The sequence below is a fragment of the Agelaius tricolor genome, unplaced genomic scaffold (genome assembly GCF_023055355.1).
Source record: "Agelaius tricolor isolate 1412-34295 unplaced genomic scaffold, bAgeTri1.0.p SCAF_11, whole genome shotgun sequence".
Lineage (NCBI taxonomy): Eukaryota > Metazoa > Chordata > Aves > Passeriformes > Icteridae > Agelaius > Agelaius tricolor.
This window is the reverse complement of record NW_027269271.1, coordinates 28,951,103-28,974,366: the sequence shown is the minus strand read 5'-3', so window position 1 is coordinate 28,974,366 and position 23,264 is coordinate 28,951,103. Positions and strand designations below refer to the sequence as shown.

Here is a 23,264-nt window from a genome sequence, read left to right as displayed (position 1 = left end):
ATAGAATGACAGCGTTTTTCCTCCTTTTTTTTTTCTCTCCAAAATTCTCTCTCTCTTTTTTTTTTCCTGTTCGTTCGTTTAATATTTAAAATTTCCCCCGCTTATTTCTTTTTTTTATACAATTCTTTTTTTCCTCGTTTGTTCGTTTATTTCGGATAAAACCGCTCGGAGCGCCGGAACCTTCAAAAAAAGTGAAAGTTCGCGGCTCCTAATCGCGACCGTCATTTTCGCCTCTTTAGAAAAATAAAAACCCCGAAAGCAACGTCAGTGATTTTTGATACAAATATGTACAAGCGGCGGTGGCGGCGGCCGGTGCCCGCTGCTGCTGCTGCTCCGGGTCCGGGCGGCCGCGGAGCCCCGAGGGGGCGGCCGGAGCTCCCCGGGGCGCTGCCCGGGGCTACTGCGCCGGCCACTTGGCCTGCACGGCGGCGGCGGGGGCCGCGGGCTGCAGGAACTGCCCCGCGATGATGTTGGTAGGCACGCTGAGGATGGGGGCGATGGCCGCGGTGGTCCTGGCCAGCGCCAGCGGCTGGTGGGCCATGAGGGCCGACTGCACGGTGACCGGCGGCCGCAGGAAAGTCTGTGCGCTGGCGGCCGAGCTGGCGGCGGGCACGCCGATGATGTTCTCGATGCTGAAGGACGGGCGGCTGCTGGGCTCCGACTTGACGATGGAGCCGGCGGCGCCCAGGCTGTTGAGCTGCAGCTGCAGGCTGGGGCTGAGCTGGGAGTTGAAGGCTTTGCGGCTGAGCTCGCTGGACGGCAGCAGCGGCACGGCGGGCGGCAGCATGGGCCCCACCGGGGGGATGTAGGGGTACTGCAGCGCGGCCGCGGCCGCCGCGGGGTGCGTGTAGGCGCCGGGGTGCAGCCCGTAGGGGCGGCCGTAAGGTCCGGCCAGGCCGTAGGCGCCGAAGCCCTGCATCATCAGCGCCGTCTGGTCCCGCAGGTGCTCCTGCTGGTGCCGCTTGAAGCGCTTCCTGCGGCGGAGGAAGCTGCCGTTGTCGAACATGTCCTCGGACTGCGGGTCCAGCGTCCAGTAGTTGCCCTTGCCCGGGTTGCCGGGCTCCCGGGGGATCTTGACGAAGCAGTCGTTGAGGGAGAGGTTGTGGCGGATGCTGTTCTGCCAGGCGGGGAACTTCTCCCGGTAGTAGGGGAAGCGGTTGCTGATGAACTCGCAGATGCCGCTGAGCGTCAGCTTCTTCTGCGGGCTCTGCAGGATGGCCATGGTGATGAGGGCGATGTACGAGTAGGGCGGCTTCACCAGGCTGCTCTTGGGCTTGCTCTGCCCCGCTGCCCCGGCGCCGCCGCCGCCGCCGCTCGCCCCCTCCTCGCCGCCCCCCTTGCCGCCCTCGGCCGCTCCGCCGGGGGCCGCCCCGGCCGGGCTCCCGCTGCCGCTGCTGCCGCTCTCCGCGCCCGCCTCCGCGGGCAGCGCCAGCTCCGCCGCCTCGTCCAGCGGCAGGCGCGGCAGGGCGGCGGGGCTGCCGGCCTCGCCCTCGCTGTCCTTGCCCGGCCCGTCGTCGCCCTCGCCCACCACGTCGATATCCACATCCTCGGCCGCCGGGACGGTGGGGCCGGACATGTCGCTGGCGCTGCCGCCTCCCGACAGGGTCATCCCCGCTCGGCGGACGGGGCGCGGCGGCGGCGGGGCCTCCCGCCCGCACCGGGCTCCCCCCGCGCCCCGCTCCCGCCGCTCCTCCGACCGCTCCCGGGGGCTACACCCGAGCGGCCCGGCTGCGCCCCGCGGCGCCGTCCCCGCGGGGCATGGGGCGGCCGCGCCCGCTGCTCTCCCGTCCGCGGGGCTGCCCTGGCCGCCCGGTCACCTCCCGCCGCCGGGCATCGGGGCTCAGGCGGCGCCGCCGGATCCCGCCCGCCGCGATGCGCGCCCGAGGGCGCCGCGCATGGGGCCGCTCCGCGGGCCGCCGCCGCTCCACCGCTCCGCTCCGCGGCCGCGCCGCGCACCGCTCCGCCGCCCTCCGCGCCGGCTTGGCTGGTGGTGGTTTTTTTTTTTTTTCTTTCCTCTTCCCTCTTTCCTCCTCTCGTCTGGCTTTTTTTTGGCCGCTGTTTTTTCCCCCCCTCGGCGGAGGGAGGGGACGGAGCTGCCGGCGGCCGGGCCGGGCGGGGCGGGGGCAGGAGGCCGGGGGTCGCGGGGCCTCGCTCGCCACTTTGGCAGCGCGGCGGTCCCGACTGCCTGATAGATTACTTTCCCGTTAAAGATATACTCGGAGGCGGCTCCACGTGACCGCCTGACGTCAGGCGCCCCGCTGTGAAGTCATGCAAAACTCGAGTTGTTTCATGGACTGTCAACAAAGACCGGCGGCGGCTCCGCTCTGCCCGCCCCGACGGGGCCCGACGGCACCGGCACCGTTCGGCCCCCGCGGAAACGCCGCCGCTCCGGGGCTCGCCGCTGCCGCTCCCGGTGCGCAGCACCCGGCGCCGCCGCTCTCGGGGCGCTCGGCAGCGCAGGCTCAGCGGATGCGCCGCCGCAGGAGCGCCTAAAAGCACCAAGTTTGGGCTTTGAAACCACTTTTCAGTGGGTTTCTATTTTTTTTTTTTTTTTTTTTTCCAGCGGCAGCAGGGCAGCAGCACCAGCTGGGAACGGAAGATCAGAGAATAGCTATTGATTTATCTATTAGGTTAGTTGCAGAGAGAAATAAAAAAGACCTAAAATAACAAAGGGAAACTATAAATAAAGAACCTTTTAGCCGGTTACTTTTTTTTTTCTTTGTTTTTTTTTTTTTGGTTTTTTTTTTTGCTTTTTTTTTTTTTTTTTTTCCCTCTTTCCAGAGGTGTTAACGACTTAATCATTGCGGGCTTTAGCATATGAAAAAGTAGGAAATGAGGGAATGTGTGTGAATGTGAGGACCGTATTGCCGCGGCCCCAGGTAAGCCCCGGCCCGGGGAAAGGCGCCCGGCGGGGCGGGAGGGGGCCCGGCCGCCCACCCCTGCCCCGGTGCGGAACTCCCCGCCCGGGCCCTCGGCCGCGGGTGGCCCCCGGGGTTTGGCTTTTTAATCCGTCCCGCCGAGCCCCTCGCTCTGCTGCTTCCCGCACGTGTTGTCCGCTTTCGGTAAATACAATTAAATCAGGGGAATGCCCCAGGAGTCAACGATTTCCTACGAGCGGCGCTGGTTTAGGGAAAGCCATTCCCGTCCTTGTCCCAAACCCATCGGGGCTCCCAAGGGTCGCTGTCCCGGCCCCTCGCAGAGCCTGTGCCGGGCCCGTTCCCGGGGGTGGATGGGGGGACCCTTCCCGCGGGCGCGGAGCCGCTTTCCCCCCGCGCTCCGTTCTTGCGCGTCTCCAGCAGCATCTCCGCGGCCCGTGAGCTCCGCACCCGCGCAGCGCCCGCTGTCACACGCGCAGTCACAGAGCCACACGCTCACACACACGCACTCGCCTTGTGTGACACCCGGCGCGCCGCAAAGGCTCTCCCAGGGAAAAAAAAAAAGAGGAAAAACCCCAACTCCGCAGCCCCCTGTTCCATTTGTTGCGCTTTTCTTCGGCACAATAAAAGTCAAATTAATTGATTCGTATTATTAATTACGGTGCTTAGCGTGAAAAGAAACGTTTCCCCTCGATTAGGGCTCTATTGTGCTAATCCCGTGTTCAATCACGGCTGCCGGCTGAGCGGGGCCGCCCCGCTCCGCGCCTCTCCGCGCCCCTCCGCGGGCGCTGCTGCGGCTCCCAGGCCTTCACCTGCTGAAGTTCAGGGCGGCATTTCGAAGCCCATCCCTTTGGAAAGTATTCGGGAGCCCACCCGGGCGGAGAAAAGCTTTGCTAAAAATCAGGAAAGTTTCCCTCAAATAAACCGGGAGCCCCCGAACCCATGGAAGTTCAAGGGCTGGAGGGGAGCGGGAGCCGCGTCCTGCAAAGCGATAAAACAATTAAAGCAGCTCCCGTGGAGGTGGAAACCCACAATAACGACACGGCCAGAAATAGAAAGTGGGCGCCCATATAGACAGATAGATTTAGCAACAGGAGAAAAACAAACTGTATCGTCCGGATCGATACGGAGTCAAATAGAGACACGGCAGTGCAACGGGAAAAGGGAGGATGGAATAAGTTATGATAGAGAGGGAGAAATTAATTACAACTCAATTTGATTCTAATATGGGAAAGCAAGATCCTGGGCTGCGAAGCGAGTTAAAAATAAATCCGGAGGCTGAGCCTCGGGGGTGGGGGGGATTGTGGAGGAAAGACAGGGCTGGGGCAATTTCTGCTTCTGTAATCGTTTTAAAGGAAGGAGAAACCAAAGGTGTCCCCTTTCAGCTCCTTAAGCCTATTACTTTCACTAATGAGTTATATAAATCGTTGACCTGACCTGGATTAAACCAGCATTGTCGTTCGGTACAAACGTGCGGGGGTAAAAGGGCTCGCAGGAAAGGGGCTGCGGGTGAGAAATCCCTGTAAAATAAACACATCCAAGGGAGGGGACACGACAGGGACACACAGACATCCCCCGACCGCTAGGACCGGGGTCGGGGCCGAAATGGGGCGAGCGGCGGGGCCTGGAACCCCTTTCAGCAGGGCTTTTCGCTGAAGATGTAGATTATTAAATATATATAATTTTTCCCCCTCTATTCTTAGGCCTCTATTTGCATGTGTTTGGATTTCTTTTTTCTTCTTCTTTCTTTCTTTTTTTTTCCCTTATTTTTTTAATCGTAATAAATCGCTCGTAAACCCGGCAGACCTCAGTGTAAAACGAAATTGGTCATGTTTCCAAAACGGTTTCGGATTTATTTGTATTGGAAATGTATAAACATCCATTCTGTAAAAGGCAACACGTTTAATTAACGATGAGAGAGCAGTTAGGGGCAGAAAGCTAGTAAAATTGTGTGATAAATTTATGGCATTGTTAGCGTGCTTTTAATTATGGCTATTATGTTAATTATTTCACATTAGCATGGAGTTATCAGCAGCATGTCAGATTTAATCAAAACGAGCCTTTCTCTCGAAAACTGTGCTTTTCATTCGCCGCGAGGAGAACGGGGGGTCCCGAGCCGAAGCCGCTTCCCCCCTTCTTTATTTATTTAAAAATAAATAAATGAAGGCTTTTAAAAAGAGACTTCCCAATGAAAAGAGTGGCTGGACGTGATCCGGGCTGGTGCAGGCGGCAGATCCCTTTAGGCTACAGCGAGCAGCGCAGGGAGGCTGAGGAGAGAAGCGACGCTCTTGTTTTTTAGGAATTCACCATTTTCACCCCCTCCGGAGAAGGCATTTTATCATTTTGGATCATTCTGTCAAACAATATGATGTTGCTCATTTTTATCTGTCCCGTTTTACAAAGCCCCCGTTCACACTGCTGGCCAGGACAACGCGCCTCAGTACAAAAGAATAAAAGAGACAAGCCGGGAGGATATGGGATCGCTGCATGGATCAAAAAGGAGGAAAGAGGAGGAGGTGTGTGCGAGTGTGCGTGTGTGTGTGTGTGTGTGTGTGTGTGCGCGGTGGTCTCGCAGCGGCCCCGGGCCGGCTCCGTGCCCGGCGCTGCCCCGCAGCTCCGCGGCCGCGGCTCCCGCACCCGCTCCGCACCCCGCGGGGCCGCTGCTGCCGCTTCCCCGAAGGCTTTCGTAGCTGCCGTGCAGAAATAAGAAGAATTGAACGCAGAGAAATACAAAGAGAAATTAAAACCCGCAGGTGCGCCGGCAGCCAGGCGGGCGGCGGAGTTTTGGGGGGCTCCGTCCGCGCCGAGGTGCGGAGCGGCCCCGCGCCCGCGGAGAGCCGCGGCCATCGCTCCGCGCAGCCCCGCGCAGCCCGGCCGGCTCTGCCCGCGCCCCCTCCTCCGGCCGGCCCCGCTCCCCCTTCCCCACGGGAGCGGGGGGCTGCGACCACGGCAGCTGCTGGCTTATTTTTAGAGCATTTCCATTCCTCCGGTTAATTTTAGATCGATCCATTATTTAGCCCCAGTTCGCCTTTAGGGAAACCCAAGCTGGGGGCGGCCGGCGCTCCGCGGCCGCGGGACTTTCCCCCGCGCGAGGTGCGCGGCCGCGCAGGGAAGGCGACCGTGGGGATCCCCCCTCGCACCCCCGGCGCTGCCGGAGGGACGGGGCCGCGCCCCGCGGATCCTGCGCCTCCCCCGGCTGCTGGCCCGCGTGTCCCTGCGCTCTTTGCGCGCTGCCTTTCCCGCTGAGCTTGGCTTTCACCAGGCGCGGGTTTTCCGCGTCTCCCGCAGCCTTTTCCCCTTTGGGAGACACCCCCAAATCCACACACGCCCCCCCTCCCTGCCCCTCCGAGCGGGGCCGAGGTGCCGGGGCTGCCCCGCGGGTCCCCGCCCGGCCCCAGGGGACCGGGGGTGGGTGGAGGAGGCACGGAGCCCCCGTCCGGCCCCTCGGAGGATGCGGTGCAGGTGCGGTTCACATTCGTGCGGTCGCACACGCTCCCCCCGGGCAGCCCCCGCCGTCCCGCACCGTGTCCATCCTCCCTCCGCCCCTGCGGCTGCACCCGGAGCCTCTCCCCGCTCCGGATCCAAACACCAGGCAAACGCCGGGCTGGTGCACGGTGAACCGCGAGTCGCCTTCAGTTTGGGGCTCGTTTTCCTGAAGGCGCGTCCTGGCGCCGGTCATGGACTGCTCTGTGCCTCCCCTCCCCTGGGAGAGGGCAGGGTACAGGTGGAGGGGCAGCCGGCGGTGCTGGCTCGGCTCGGCTCGCAGGGAAACATCCCCGACTCGGATACAGGCAGGAAAACATCCCGGGGAGCAGGCAAAACCAGGCAGCAGCACTCAGGTGTGCCAAGGTATCCTCTTGGGATCCACAAAATAAAATCAAAAGGGTCAGAAGAGTGGAGCCTGGTACAGGTTAGAGATTTGGGTGCTTTACAAAGCAAGGAGAGAGCAAAATTAATCAAATAAGTTAAAATACAGAATTATTATTATTATTAGGCAAATGAGGCTGCGTGAGAGAGAAGCTCTGCCGCCTTTTGGGCAAGAGGGCTGCAAAGTTAGCTGAGACCTGATTTGAAAAACAAAAAACAGAAAACACCCAAACATTTGGCAGTCGTTCAATCAAAATTCGTTTGTTCTTCAGATTCTCATTTTGCAAATCCCCACTCTAAACAAATGGATATTTATCCCCAGTTTTGGCTGCAAGCACCTGCACCCACTCTGCAGTCCCACGCAGCCCTGGCATCCAGCAGCGCTGATTCCTGGAAGGGCCCTGCTCACGTCCCCAAACATCCCCAAAAAATGGCTAAAACCCATCTCCTGAACACGCTGGCACATCCCTGCCCCTGGAGGAGGCTGCTGTACTGTGAGCCGTAATAAATACACAGGAACAAAAATCACAGGCAAAAAAAATTCCTTTAAATTTGATTGATTGGAATTCATGGAAGGAAGGGATGGGTGGGAAGGGGTGCCCCTGGCCAGGGCTGTGTGGGGAGGCCCAGGGCAGCCCCCAGCCCTGCTCATGCACAGCAGCAATATTGGGGTGAGACACGGACACCCCCAGCTCATCCCCAAGGGAATGGCTGCTCTGGGAAGGGATGTGCTTAGGCCACCCTTGCTCCTTCAAAACCTGGGGATTGCTCCATTTAGGGATGGAAAGGGCACTCTGGAGAGGCTCAGGAGAGAAGATTTCCTGTGAAAATGAGGGAATTTTACGTGAAAATGCCCCTATTTCTCTGAATAAACCAACAGGACAGAATATTTTTTCCTTCATGTCCGTGTGGCCCGAAGGGATGGTGCAAGTGGTGCCGGCGTGGCAGCAAATATGGGGACGTGCCTTCAGAGGGGGGGATGCAGCTCAGAAATAAAGGACACGGCTCAGAATGAGGAGCCAGAGCCAGGCAGCAGCGGCAGCTCCTTTCACACCCTGTCCCCTGGCAGGCAGGCAGGCAGGAGGTGCGAGGGACACACAGCAGGGCTGTTTGCTCAGCTATTCCCCTGGCCAGCCAGATGCAAATGAAGACGCTAAGAGGATTTCCAAGGCTGTGAGGAAATCCCTTTGCTGAAAACCGGGAGCTCTCCATGGGCTGCCCCAGTGCTCCTGGCAGCACTTAACTCACAGACACCCCGTGAGATTCCCCACACCGTGAGATCCACCAGCTGATTTCATTTAATTTCATTTCATTTCATTCCTCAGCACAGCCAGGACACTGGTGGGAGCCAGCTCCCCCTCCTCGTGCTCTGCTGCTTCCCAGGGCTTTGTTTGTTTGTTTTTAGCAGGATAGTTCTGTACAGCACCCTCGATTCCCTTTATTAAGCGCGCCAAGACAAGCGGTGAGTTATGGCTGTTGTTAATAAAATTACTCTGCTAATATTTTTCCCCAACTCGTGGAATATTATTGATGGGTCAGGGATGGGCCCATCCCGAGGCACGGGGCCCATGCATCACCCCAGCTCCACGTGCACCATCCAAATGGGGCCTTGGTGGAGCGTAAGTGGTGCACAGGCCTTTTATGGGCCTTCTGCAGAACGGTGAATTTTACCCAAAATGCAGGTTAAAACCCATGTTAGGTATTAATGTAATCAGGTCCATAATCTCTCCATCAAAAACTCCCCAAGCACCTCTTCACCTGCTAAACCAGGTAGCTCCTTATCTGGAGAGTGCTGTAACACATTCTAGGGGACTTCTTGGTTGTTTTTGGGAAAGAAAATATGAATTGCTCAGTGCCTGCAAGTCCTGGCTTAGGGCAGGGCATGGGGAGTCACCAAAGGGCCATCCTGACCTGCCAGTCCAACATTTTCCTCCTCCACCTTCAAACACCGAATTAAATTTTTCTATGAAAACTTGGTGACCTCCACAAACGTATTGGAAACAGAAGTGCCACTGTAGAAGGAAAAAAATCCTGCTTTATTTCCCCCCCCGCCCCCCGCCACCAAAATCTATTTTTTAAGACCAAAAAATATCTATTTTCTATTTTTAAATTTTTTGGGGGCAACACACTTCCAGGAGAGCTGCAGATTCCTTCCCCCACGAAGCTTTATCAGCTCCATTCATCAGGGCATTTCTGCAAATTCCATTTAGATCCTTCACCTTATTAGAGGTATTTTATTAAACATTTTATTAAAGTCTTTTAATGCCTTCCAGGGCATGTTGTAAAACCCTACTGATTTCAGAAGCTTCTGGATGAGCTTTTCCAGCACTTCCATGTTGAGAGCACATGTTGGCAACTTAGCTCCTGTCTAGGACAGGACAGATAAAACCAGGGAGGGTTTTAACTTTGACCAAAATCATTAAAGGGTGGTATTTCCAATTAAAAGTAGAGGATGTGAAGAATAAGTATTTATTCCCTAAAGCACATCAGTATTATTATTTTTTGTTGGATTTTCTGCTTTTGCTCAGGTAAGAAAAATTTCCAAGAGGAATTCCAGCTGAGGAAGTGATAAAATATGTTGAGCTGGGTCAGGCAGTATTTGCAGTCTGTAAATAAAGATTATTTAGGGACTCTTGTTAAAGTATTCTGTGATAGAAGAGTTCAACAGACATTTTAAAATGGATTCTGAGCAACTGGGCAGAGAGAAAATATGTCTGTGGGACCATGAAACATTTATCTGTCCCGAAGGAGACAGGGGAAAAAAAAAAAAGCCAGGAATGATCTATCATAAGGGAGGAAATCTGCACCTCAGCATTTGCCAAAATGTCTTAATTGCTTTGTAAACTCATCTAAATAAATAAAACGTGGAGGGCTGTCTGGGCTCTCTGCTAAGGAGCACTGAGTATTGCCTGGGGATAAAAATCTTAATCCTGCCCAGGGCTGGGCTTGTGCCCAGTCTGGGCCTGGCTACTCCTGGTGCAGGAGGTCAGGATGGGGCCACAGGGCTTGGAGCAGGTTCTGGAGGTGGGCAGTGATCCCTGCCCCAGCCTTGGCCACAGACAGGAAACCCACACCCATTGTGGCTCCTCTTTACTTGTTTTTTACTGCTCCTTGCGTTTTTCCTGGTGAAAATGGCTCCGTGATACTCACGGATCATTCACTTTCAGGGCTTGCACACCATGGTTGTAAGAGGGCTCCTTAAAACTTTCCAATTTGTGGCTTTCCTCCTCAAAACCCAGATGAGATCATTGCTCAGGAATGTGTTATAACATCCTCCAGATAAGGAGCTACCTGGTTTAGCAGGTGAAGAGGGGCTTGGGGAGATTTCGATAGAGAGATTGTGGACCTGATTACATTCTCGTGGTTCCTGTGACAAAGGTGATTTTCCCCTCTACTCCTCTGTGGTGAGACCCCATCTCCTGCTCCAGGGTCCCATCAGGATGTGGAGCTGCAGGATAAAATCCAGAAGAGGCCATGGAGCGGCTCCAGGGCTGGAGCTCCTCTGCTCTGGAGCCAGGCTGGGAGAGCTGGGGGTGCTCACCTGGAGAAGGGGAAGGCTCCAGGGAGACTTTAGAGCCCCTTCCAGTGCCTAAAGGTGCATGACATTTAAACCATGTAAATGAATGAGACTTAAATATGTGCTTCAGGTTAACAATATTCCAAGGCTGAACTAGAGCTTCATTTTCCACATAGGTCTTGTTCAAATTTGTAAGGTAAATTTTCATCTTCATATATATGAAATATCTTCCTTCCTGCCTTTCTCCTGATAGATTTTACCATTTTATTTTCATTTCTTAGTGAACCTCAACCTGGAGCAATGGTCATTCCTGTACTGAGGCTGCAGCAAAGGCAGCTCCTGAGTGGCTTCAGGCTGGAAATGGGGCTGGTGGCTGTTTGACAAACGCTGCTCATGGAGAGGGGATGACCAGAGGAGGCTCATGGCTGAGACTTGTCACACTATCCTGCTGCTTTGGCTTTTATTAATTAATTAATTAGGCTTCTAATAACTAACAGCCCAGTCCTGCACTCCTTCTGCATGCAGAAAAGGACATTTTCTCATAAAGCTGTGCTGGATCCTGAACAACTTCTCTCATGGCATTGCTTCCCTTGCAGTAATTACTTGCAGGAGTTTTTCCCTGAGTTGGTAAGGATTTTTCAGGCTGTCATTCTGGGAAGGACATATGTCCAGCATAGCTATAGCTAGCATGTCCTGCATGATTTACATGTTTCTTACGTGTGTGAAATGTAATATACTTATATGTTTTGGAGCCATGTATTTAGATATGATCTCACATAAGTCTGGCAGATAAATAAGTTCATCTCATATAGCACTGACATACTTATTTTCACTTAGGACTGCTTTTATTCAAGGACTTCTTTCTGTCCTTGGTGTTGGCTCAGCTGGCTCATTATTAAGTCCAAATTTTCCCTTCAAATTTCAGTAATTGAAATAAAACCACATAAGCAACGTAATTGTTGTGTTTAAGTTAAATATTAATGTTTGATATGGATCTAATATTAATATTTAGACAGATTTATGCCGGTCTGTGTGGGATTTGATAATTGCTAGGAACGGGAATGATGTTTTTATTTTCTATCTGCCCATGATATTTCAGTGACCAATCTCCAGGGTTTCATTGCTTCAAAGAATGACGTGGAACAGGCTGAGCTGCAGCTCCTGACCAGGTGAATGGCACCTCCCTTCAAAAACAACTTTGTGCAACTTGCTGCCAGAATTACCTGGACAGAAATCTCCTTGAATTTGTGTTTCTTTCACATTGCTCATCTGATTTCCTGAAGCTGAGGAAGAAGGGGGAGGAAGAGGAGTGTCCTGATTCTGAGGAAGGTACGAATCTGAAAATGGAGAACTTGAAAAAAAATTCAAGAGGAGAAATTAATTAAATAAATGCTAATATAGAAGTAAAAAACCCCACTGCCTGACAGGAGAGCAGCATTTTAATGGCATAACTCGTGAATAATCCTGCTGAAAGGTCTTTGTGCTCGCTGCCCTTTGGTACCTGACTCTGCTTCTGTGCTGCAATGTTTGTTCCTGGTTTCTTCTGCTAAAGTTTATAAAGCCAACTTTAAAAAAAAAAGGGGGGGAGTGTTTCCATAATTATCTCCTCACCAATCTACTGCAGTAAATTACCCCCCCAGCCCCATGCCTTGGTGCTTAACACAAACCAGATGAGAGAGCTTCATATTTAGTTTAATAAACTGTAATTTCTGACAAAGGTAACTGTCACCTTCTGTTTCATTCTGTGCGTTTATTTTTCAAGCACCAGAGCTGACCTCCGAACTCAATCTGCACTTGCCTATTGATGCATAAATATCTGTAATATCACAGTAAATTAAATTCAGTTTTAAAGGGTTTCTATTTAACAATCTGTCAGAACTTTCACAGCGTTTGATTTCTAGTTTCCTCTGTCCACTGACAGGTTTATCTCGATATGGCTTGATTAATGAAACCTTTTATTTGCAGTAAGCACACCTATTATTACCATAATCTCTTAATGCTTGCTTAGGCAACATTGTACTCTGACAGCAGGGCTCCAAAAAACTTCCAGCCCCTTCACTCCTCAGCAGAACAGGCAGCAGGATTTGGGGTTGGGGAAGGGATGGCAGGGGATGGAGAAGTGAATGTCCTGCCCTCCACTCTTGGGGGTGTTTGCAAAATCAAGCAGTTTCCCAGTTTAGCAGGTTTGGAAATGTTATTGTCATGGAATAAATGTGCCTTATTAGAAAGTATTTTCACCTAAGATTAACAAATCCACATTTAGTTTTGATTAATATTTCCTAGGGAGGAAAGGGACGTCCTCAAGATGAGTTCTTATGGGTGATTTGTTGAATTTAGAGAAATACACAATAGGATAGCCTGGAGAAGGTTGTATAGGTTTGGATATCAGAGTTGTTGACTCCAACTCCTCGTTTTCTTAGGAAAACCCTGGGAAAATCACTTCATCTCTCTGTGCTTAAATCCCATCTCACTGATGGTCGTGGGTAATGGAATAAATAGAATTACACCACACGAGGGCCAGAGTAAAACTGCTCCAGGTGAGAGACAGTCAGGCCAAAATATTCCAAATTTCTTTCCTTACTGCACAGGAGGAAGTTGAATTCCTGATGCCCCCACACTTCCAGCATGCAGAGTGTCTGAGGAGGGCTCTGCAGCAGGGACTTGGATGAAAGATGAGGTGCCTTGGTACAGGACAGAACGAGGAAGGAACCAGCAAGTCACAACCCCTGGACTAGGAAAAGAGGTGATTTTCACCCCTGAGAGAGCTTCATGTTTAGACAAGTTAAGGAGCACTGCAAACTTCCCTGGGTCCCTGAGGAGTTTCTCTTTGCAGGTGAGGATGAACTTGCAGCCCCACGGAGAGCAAAGGGAGCTGTGACACCAAATTCATCATGGCCATGGTTCACTGGGAGTTTGATTCCATTCCTATTCTTGTTTACAGCTGGGATTTGGGCTTTTTCCAAGCTGCTCCTCGCTGGGAATTCTTTGTTATAAGCTGATTGTCAAACTCTGTCAGATTCTCACAATAAAGACCCCACCTCCCAACCTGAGCACCTGAATTGAGACTGAATAATTTAGGTGGGCTCTGATTTTTGGGTCATCTCCAACTTTCCAGGGACACCCTTTGCTTTTAGTTCCCCAGGATCTCTCTTCTGTTGAAATCCACATCCCTCTGGAATCAGGCACAAAGTTGCCAGTGAAGATTTGACTGCTTGCATGCCAACACAAGAATCCCATGTGGAAAATGTCACTCCAAACAGTCACAAATCCCTCTTGTGCAGAAATATCAAGAATTTCCATGTCAGCACTATTAAAAAGGAGAATAATTCTGAAGGTGATTTGTGCACTTGTTTCTTCAGGATGAAACCATTTCAAGAGGTTGATTGCATTAAGATGTTAGTCAGCATCAGGAAACATTCTCAGCTCTGCACTAAGACCCAGAGAGGCACTGGCATTCCTCAATAAACAACTCACAAATGAGGATTACATTTGTCTGTACAAAAGCGCATGCAAAATCTGTCTGTACAAGCACTCTGCACATATAAACCTGATCTCAGAATATTTTCACGGTATAAAAACTTGGAGAGACTCATTAGAAGCAAACTGTATATTTTGACTCAATAAATGCAATATGGTTCGATGGTCCTGCACCCAGTGTGTGTTTCTGCAGCTCCAGGAGAGACACTTGCAATACACAACTGCCTGTCATAAAAGTGTTTATTTGCTCTGAAGTCCACATGCTGCTCCTGCAACCCTCCTGCTGGAATTATTATAATTCTCCAACACGTTTCAGACTTTTTTGGGTTGTTTCACACTCTGCTTTTTAACCTTCAACAACAAATATTGTTGTATCATGAAGACAGCAAATCCAAACAATTACATATGTAGTCCAAAGGCATACACAAGAAAATCAATATTTGACATCTTTGCAACTCCCTCCTTGGAGCAGCGCTCAATAGCTCTTATTCATTATACACTTATATCTCTTTCAGATTCGCCTTTGTCACCAGAAACCCATTTTTTTTTCTCCTTTGACTTCCACATAACTTCTTTGCCCTGTACTTTTACAGATGCCTTCTGGCTATAAATACTAATGAAATCTCTTTGCTTAATTCAATTTTGCTGGTACACTTACAGTTATGACCTAACTTTCCCACGAGAGAGACTGATTGAACATTCCAATACCTTATGGATGGGAGCAAACACTCCACAGAACTGGACTGACAATTTCCATAATTATAGAATTCACAGCCTAATGACCTTAAAAAACAATAAAAAGATCTCTTGTTAATTCCATTTCTGTTACTGACATTCAAGATATTTCATTTTTCACAGGACAACAAATTTACTTTTTATTTTCAAAAGAGCAGTCTATCCTTTTACCCTAGATTAAATTTTCTGAATATTGAAGGATTTCATTGAATATTTAGCATTTCTTTGTCTTTTAAAAGTTAGAATATTTATGATCCTTAGAATGCTCCTGACTGATTTATAGCAATCAATTATAAGAGTGCGTTTTGAAATAGCCCTTTTAAAAATGAAGAATAGAATAATTAAAAAGATCAGAAGTCCTCCCTTGCATATAATTATTTCATTATTTCATTACAGTGCAGAAATTGTTTTTGCTGACTGCGAACAATTTTAATTGAGCAAAAGCTGTATTAATATACGATAGCAAGCAGTTCTTCCTAAGAAATAAGAGCACTAATTGCCTAAATTTTTATTCAGCACAGTGAGCCTTAAAAGCCACATTGTAATATAAACCTAATCACTGGCTACAGTGGATCCTCTTGCTGTGGTGGAGACATTCCCAAGGCACAACCTTGCTGGGCAGTTAATTTATGCCTTCAACAGGTTTATTGCTGCATGAAACATTTGTTTGGGTGCTGATTTGTGGCAGGCTGGGAGCAGAGAGCTCTGTGCCTGCCTGAGCAGGGCTGCCCATGCCACCCATGGCCACCCTGTCCCCACGTTTTGGTGGGGACACCACCAGGGTGGTGCCCATGTTGCTGTGGCTCCTCACTTGCCATCTGCTCCCCTCTCCAGCTGCTCCAGGGTTTCCATCTGAGCAGTGGGGAGGAAGTGAAACACCCCCAGAGAGAAATTAAAAGCAGGAGCTTGGCTTTGGTGTCTTGAGTCACCATGGGAGCGAGGTTTCCCCTCACTGTAAGGATGTGGGGAGCTCGAGCTGTTGCTGAAAGCTCTGAGCTGTACATACCCCACCCTGGGTAGGTGTCCCTGCTTTTCCAAGGAGAAGGTGGTGGTGTTTGCAGCAGACTGGGCTTTGGGTGGGCTTGCTTTGACCAGAAGACCTTTTCTCATTCTGCTGTTGATCTCCACGTTGGAAATATTTCACCATCACTGGTGCCACCTCTCTTCAGGGGTCTGGACTATCTCTCCACCTGCTGAAAACCACCCCTGTGCTGGAACTCCTTTGTCACCGTGTGATGTGACAAATTATTGTCAGCTTTGCAAACACACACCAGTACCTTGGCCACAATGGTGCTTCCTAGAAGGGACTTGCAGAAGGGTGGGATTGGGCTGTCCCCAGTAATGGGGGCACTGACCGGGACTCTATAGGGGCATGGCTATAGGGGCAAGGGCACCCAGCAGCTGCTCTTTGCTCCCAAAGCCTCCCCACCCTCTGGGATGTAATATTCCAATGTGCCAGGCACAGGCAGCAGTTGCTATGTCCAGTTCCCAAGCAGAGCTCAACATCCCCACTGATACAGACCAAGAAACGTCGGTGAGGTTGGCTCAGAGTCCTTTAACTCCATCAAAGACAGTTTTTTGGAAGGAAGCAAAGTCTTTTTAATAAATAATAACACCTTAGCTGGCGCTGTGCTGGCAGATGGCTCGTGGTGGCTCCTGCCTAAGGTCTCTGAGCTCGACAAGAGGAGTCTGCAAGTCCATGTCAGAGGCAGTGCAGTGTGGAAGTGCAGACATGGAGTTATCAGGGAATAATTGCTGCAGGGGAGGTCTGGAGTTTGTCTGATGTCCAAGTTTCTCCTGTCACGGCGTGGTTGCTTCCAGGGTGCTGGGAGAAGTCGCCACTGGGGCTGCCGGTGGTTTGTGAATGAGGCTCTTTGTCAGTGCTCAGCTCTGACCCCCCTCCTCTCAAAGCTGGCTGAAGCCCATCCAAAGAAGCAAAGTGGAAATGAAAGATAAAATTCTGGTCCAATGCAGCAGCATTAATATAATGTCTGAACGGGAGAGAAAAGATTTACAATTACCTCAAAGTGAGGCTGGAATTTTCCTCCTGAGCTTGCTGCTTTCCAGTCCCACTGTGAAGCTTCAAATGCAGTTTTGGTGCCAAATTAACACTGTAGTGTTCAAGTAAGAGCAGTGGAAGTGCCAGTCCCAACAACAGCCGGCAGCACTCAAACACAGCCACATTAAGGATTGCCTGGCAGCAGATGTGATGTATCCCCCTGCTATTCCATAGTGGCAGCCCTCAGGTACATAGTCATAATTCCTGTGAGAGGCAGGCTCTGGAGATGACAGACTGAATAGTTACAATCTATCATGAAAAATTTTCAAGGATGAGTTAATGATTTTGTGCAATTTCCAGACCAGTTAGCTGAAGCCTGCAAGCTGGAGTTTCCCTGGGCTGCAGCTCACCAGGAACAAGTAACTGTTTTCTCCTTGTGCCTCAGTTTCCACTTCTGTAAAATAAGTGAGCATCTTGCCTTTTTCTGTGAAATGATTTAAATCTGTTTCAGAAAAATGCTGTACGGGAAATACTCCAGAGGAGGAAAAGGGGGTTATAATCAACCCGACGTTTCTTGCACTAAAATCAGGACTAAAATTAGTCCTGGGTTAACACTTTTGTTTTCCCTGAAGTGTTCCATCCCATGTTTTCCTGAAGGAGGTGCACAGGGTAAGACACAGAACCTGTCTCTCTTTGCCAGTGTCTGGTATCTGTGCAGAGGGAGGTGGGAGCTACTGGAAACTCCTTTTGTATGTTCCTGTTCCTAGCTGGAGCCTGCTGTTGTGTGCATGGATTTTGTGCATGTGAAAAAGTCTTGCACCTTTCTAGGTGAGCTCTGCCCTGCTGTGATGAAAGTCATTTACAAACATCAACTCCACAAATCCCTGCACTGCCTTAATATCCTTACCTTACCTGTCTCTACTGAGTTGGTTTCAAAGAATTCCAGATCCCAGAATAGTTTGGGTTGGAAAGGACCTTAAATCCCATCTTGTTCTACCCTCTGCCATGGTCAGGGACACCTTCCACTGTCCCAGGGTGCTCCAATCCCCATTCAACCTGGCCTTGGACGCTGCCAGGGATGGGACATCCTCCTTTGCAGAGGTCTGAAGCTTAGTTTTCCAGCCTGTAAGAACTTGATAACAGCCTGGCCTTCCAGATGTTGGCTGGAAAGCCAAAAAATTGGGAAAGACCCTCAGTGACTCCTCAGTCCACCCCTCCTCCCTGGATGCTCCAGGCAAGGCTGGTCCTCGCTGTGCTCTGGGACTCTGGCAAGGAGAGGAGGTTCCAGCTGTGTCCAGACACATTTTTGCAGCATTGGCTCTTGGCTCCCAGCTCTGTCCTTTGCAAAGGTTGGCACTTTTACTCTAGTGAGCCCTTTTGGTGCTTCCTCAGTGCCCAGGGTAATCAGCAAGAGGTCGGTTCCCCCCTTGTCCCAGGACAGCTGTGCTGGCAGTGTGGGATACAAAGGATTTACGCTGCCATCTGTGTCCTTTGTGCCTGCTCACGGCATTTCCCCCTGTGCCCGGCAAGATGGAGAAGGTTATTTGTCTTGAGAACATTTTCTCCTTCTCTCTCTTTTGTTTTGCGCCAGTGTCAACAAGCAATTTGCACCATAATTCGTTCTTGTTTGGGCCCTAATTGTGCCTCGCCGTCCGGAGCTGGCTGCTTGCCCCGCCGTTCCCAGGCTCTCCCCGGGGCTTTCCCGGAGCTCCACCGAGGCAGGGTCAGCTCGGCTGCTGCTCCGAGGGCATCCCGCAGTATTCCATGAGAGAGGGAATAGGGAGAGCTCCATGCAAACACTTTGGGGCAGTTTAAGGTGTGGTTCCCTCCAGGACAGCTGCTACTGCCCAATTCCCAGCCCTCCCGTGGAGCCTGGCTGAGAAAAGAGCAGCTCTGAAATGATGTGGGAGTGGAAGTGGAGAGCATCCTCTGTGCTGCTCCAGCCAGGCAGCCATCAGCACCCAAAAAAGCTCAGTTAAGGCTAAACTAATTTAGTTACACACAGACTGTACAATCATTAATAAAACACCCAACCCAAACCCCCCTCTTTTGCCAGGGTGACACAAGGCTTAATTAATTAGCACTTTCAGGTGCTTGGATAGCCCATTGGTGGGAAATCATAACTTATTCATTTTCCCCTCCAGGTGGTCAGAAAAGAGTTGGCATTTCATTCTCATGGATGCAAAAGAGGCATCTCCATTGCATACAAAATTTTGCAAAGGAGAGAAGACCTAGCAGAGGGCTCTCATTTCCTGGATGTGATTCTGATGGCAGGATTTATTGAAAGGCAGAGAAAAGCATGCTCTTGGGTATATTGAGTAAAACTCAGAGCAGGGGAGGAAGGCTTGGTGACAATCCAAAAGTTTCTACAAGGACAGGAGAACTTTTGTCATGGCCTTTTCAACCTGTGTCAATCAGGGAAGATGACAGGGAGGTGCAAGAAGATGCTTGGCAAATTCAGATTGAAAAACGGAGCACACTTTTAAAATGTGGGGAGTAATTCAATTCACCTTCCTCTCTTTGATGCCCAAGAAACTGTAGGAGGGTTTAAATCTCAGGAATTCCCAGGGGGATTTGGTGACTCCTCCTGAGCTCCCTGTGCAGTTGGTGTGTGCTGCAAAGCCATTTCTGCACCCACTGCCTTGCCAGCACCACACACACACAGACACACGCCGCACCTCTGATGGCAAAAGCCGGAATGTGTCGTTTAAAAAGGCTCCAAAAAATCCACTTTTCTTTTATAATAATATTTCCACAGGCCAAGAAATTGATGGCTGGACTAGGGGAAAACATACATCTTTGCTTCCAAGTAATAGGCTGCAGATTTGCAAGACTAAATCCTTTTAAAAGCCCAGAATCACATCTACTCAGTCCGTAAAAGAAAAAGAAGTCTAATTTGATAACATTATACATAAAGCATTTTCTTGACTTAGATATATTTTAGGCATGCCAGTTATATAATACAGAACAAGCAGGGGGAAAGGACTTGATCACATTCAGATGATACTAAATTATCTTATGACACAGGCTGTATCTTTTTTACAACAGAAAATGGAAACAACTGTGTCCTTGACCTTCAAAAAGGAATTGACTTCCCTAGCTTAACTATTCAAACAAACAACTGTGTACTCTCTTCAATTCCTGTGATAATTTTGATTTACTGTAAATGACTGGATTTAATGAACTAAATTATGCTATTTAAATGCATTTTGTGAATGGTATTGTAGTTTGTTACTAAGCATTATGTCTATGCTAAAGTGTGCTGTAAATGATATGATATGGAACATATGTGCTGTATTCATAATTTAACTGTTGCTATGGAGTGCCTTCTTCAATAGGCTCCTTTGAAAAACGGGTTCTTTATTTACCTGGTGAAATGAAGGTGATTTCTCAGCAAACCTCTAGGTCTCACTGACCTTGACAGAATTACAGTGCTAATATTTTCACATGGATGAACTGTTCTTCAATAATTTTTCCCAAATAGATGACACAAATAGGTTTTCCGTTAATGCCGTGACAGACTGCGTGTTTTCTAATCTCACTTTCCTTTTGGTTTGAACAAATGTTTATTACAGCTCTTGCAAAACGACTCCCATCCTCATTAGTGATAACAGGTTTGAGTTCAGAGCTGGATCTCAGGGTCTTGGATGTGATTCCCAGAAATGCCTTGAGCCTGATGCTGCAGAGGCAGCCAGTGCCCAGCTCCATTTCCAGCCATGCCATGCAACCTGTGTTATGCTCCTGTGGCTGAAACCCTTTGTATATTTGGATTTCTCTGTTCTTAAGGCCACAAATTTGACTCAGTCTTGCTGATATTGGGATTTTTTTTTTTGGACTTAAAGCCAGGTTTGTCAGAGCTAAATCCTGAAACTCTCAAAATTCCCTTTAGCCAGACACCTTTTTTTCTTTCTGTCTCTGTGCAAGTCAGGCACATATAGATACTGATCACAAATTCAGGGAGTTATATGTAAAATTATATAAAAACAATTCCAATGTTTTCAGAAAATGACAGGAAGTTTAGTAAAGCCTCTAGAATTTCAATGGCTACTTTCAAATTCGGAGCCTTATTTCAGATTTTTCTTACTTTCTTCTTCTTTCCAAAGAGAAAATGTCAGTAATTTCTGAGAGCAAAAAACAAAGCAAGAAAATTCTGGCAACAACAGAGAAGGATTCTTACAATATCTCAGAACATATCAGTCTTCATTCAATGTGCATTTAATGGGTCAAATAAGGACACTCTTGATGAAACATTGAGCCATATATAACACCACCTTTTAACTAATTTGAACATCCACAATAAATTATGGCTGCATTTCATAACTGTTCATCAACCATCAGCTCCCAAGGAGAACAGCTGAGTTTTCTGAGTATGGAATCTCTTGGAAAACCTGGCTGGTTCTAACTATGTGAAATGTGTTATTATTGCAAACAAATGCAGCAAACATTCTTTTTAATGGCCATATTTCCACCAGTGCACAGCAATGGTGGCATTTTCAGATGTGCAAAGGCTCCTCCTGGAGGTCACTTGTGTTGTCAGATGCCCTGCTCCACACTCAGGTGAGTTTTTGCAGACCAGCCCTGGTTCCTGCCTGTGCCAGAAAACATAAAACAAACTGCTAAAAATATGAACACCTGTAGCATGGTTAAAAAATTAATGCTGAAAAGCTCATTCCAAAATGCTTCCAAACCTAATAGAAGTGTGGTATTGGTTTGGAAGTGTCTATAAAGGGAGAAAAACCTGAGGGTGACTTTATATTTTCACTTTCTCTTGGAAAAAAAAAAGATCTGCTGAAGGAAGGTGCACAAACAGCAAGGGAACAATGCTTCCCAAGACCTCACTAAAGCAGGTACTCCTGGCATCTCCTGCTCTGGGAACTCGAGCACATAGCCAACGTGTCCAGGAGGATGGAAAAGGTTTGGGCTTCAGCGAGTGCAGTGCCAGGAGCAGGAGGGGACCCCTGCCCACCTTCCCAGCCGGCACAGCTCCATGAGAGGAGCTCCTCCTCTGGCACTTTGTATTTTGGGGAAATCAGCTGCGGTCTCAGATGATGTTCAGGGAGTGGATAGCGCCTCCCGAGCCAGGAATTGGCGTGGCAGAGCCGCCTGCCCCGGTACCTGCTCTGCATTGAGCACCATAATCGTGTGAGAGAAGGAGCTATTTTTCAGCAAGAGGCTATCGGATACTTCCCGTGCTGCATATCAACAACCAGATCTTGACCCAGAAATGTCAGTCCCCGCTCAGAGCAGACAAGGAAGCATAATTAGAGATGCTCTGGCAACGTATTTTAGCACTGACGGTGACAATGTTTAAATTTTTAATCAGGCATGTAACATAAAAAGCACATAACATGAAATGTGAAAAGAAAATTGGCAAATACCAACGTGCTGTTTGACACTTTATTTCACTGAAGGAAGTGAACATCAATAAACATTATTTATCATAAATGACAGAGAGGAAGGCGTGTTTCTAATAAAAACCTTCCCATTGCAAGGGGTGAATCTCATAAAAGCACCCTGATAGTACTGTAAAAGCTGTGCTGGGCCAGAACACGGAAGGAAACATGGAAATATTTATTGGGAAGCTGTGATGTGCACCCAGATGTGTTCCCTCATGACAGCTGGTTTTGGGGGACAAAGACGTCCCCCCAGGCTGCAGGGACTTTCATCCAGATGTGGCACAGCTCTGAGTCCTACAGTGGGGGACACAAAAGTACCTGCACATGTGATACAGCAAATGGCCCCAGGTTTGAGGGTTGACCCTTCAGGAAGTGCATCCCATGGCAAGCTTTGCTCTGAGCTGGCAAACACTGAGCCAGGTATTTCTAGCTGGAAATTAGAGACAAACTGAAGAGGTGGGGTGGGCTGGGTCCAATGTACTGACCCAAGGTGCAAAGGGGAGCTGTTGTGTGACCCCCTCACCCCAAAGCTCTTTCTGTTTTATCAATGCCTTTTAACTTCAGTGTCTTTGTAACCATGGTTGGCATTTTCTCCTGCCTAACCCCCATCCCTCCCAGCATCCCTGCTGGATGTGGGCTCTGCTGAGTGAGCCTGTGGTGATCTGAGCTCACTTTACAGAGTAGATGAATGCACCCAAAAATTACTTGAGGGAAGTGCCAATCCAAGTATGCCGAAGTTAGAAAGAGCCTGATTTAGGGCTATTCTGGTCACTTTAATTTGTCTCTGTCATATGCCTGAATAGAGAGTCAGTCTCCAACTGCATGATTCCAGCTGCTGCCACAAAAAAAGTACAAACTTAAAGAAAACAACCCCTCTGTGCAGTGCACACTGCAGGCGCCGAGGCAAAGAGTGTGTGGCTGCCTCTGAAGCCCTTGTGAGCATACGTGCACATTCTGATAATTTCTGAGTGTCCAAGCTCCTCTTTGCCTTCTCAACAGTTCTCCCTTTCCTTCCACTTGGAAATCCCCCTCTTTTCCAGTCCTATTCCCCAAAATCTGCCTCCTCCCTGATCCAATTTCCTGCCTTTGCCTCCTTACTGCCAGGTCTGGCTCATCCCTGCAGCAGGGTTGTGTTTCCATGGTCTGTGCTGCTGGGATGTTGTGAGGTAGAGCTGGGAGCCTGGGAAGCCCTGCTCCAGTGCCAAAGCTGTGGGCTGCTCTCCTCTTGCTTGCTCTGGTGGGATCATGATGGCCTGAGGAACAAAGTGCTAAAGACAGTTTTCAGAGGATGTTGTGGACAAGCTGTAAAACCTCTAATTTTTTATAAACTTCACCCAATCCAGACAGAGTCAGGAGTTCATTCCCAAAAGCAACAGAAGCCTCCCAGCCAAATTTTA

General features: G+C 49.6%; 1 protein-coding gene across 1 annotated transcript; it reads right to left on the bottom strand.

The window, feature by feature from the left end:
* Nucleotides 1–262: 262 nt before the first annotated feature.
* On the bottom strand, nt 263–1,609 carry FOXD3 (forkhead box D3). The gene has a single exon (XM_071435636.1). The coding sequence runs from the start codon at nt 1,607–1,609 to the stop codon at nt 398–400; it is 1,212 nt and encodes a 403-aa protein (XP_071291737.1). The 3' UTR covers nt 263–397.
* Between the last annotated feature and the right edge of the window lie 21,655 nt (nt 1,610–23,264).

Excerpts from the sequence above, each read along its gene's own strand:
- FOXD3 (XM_071435636.1), bottom strand. The coding sequence starts at position 1,609 with ATGACCCTGTCGGGAGGCGGCAGCGCCAGCGACATGTCCGGCCCCACC.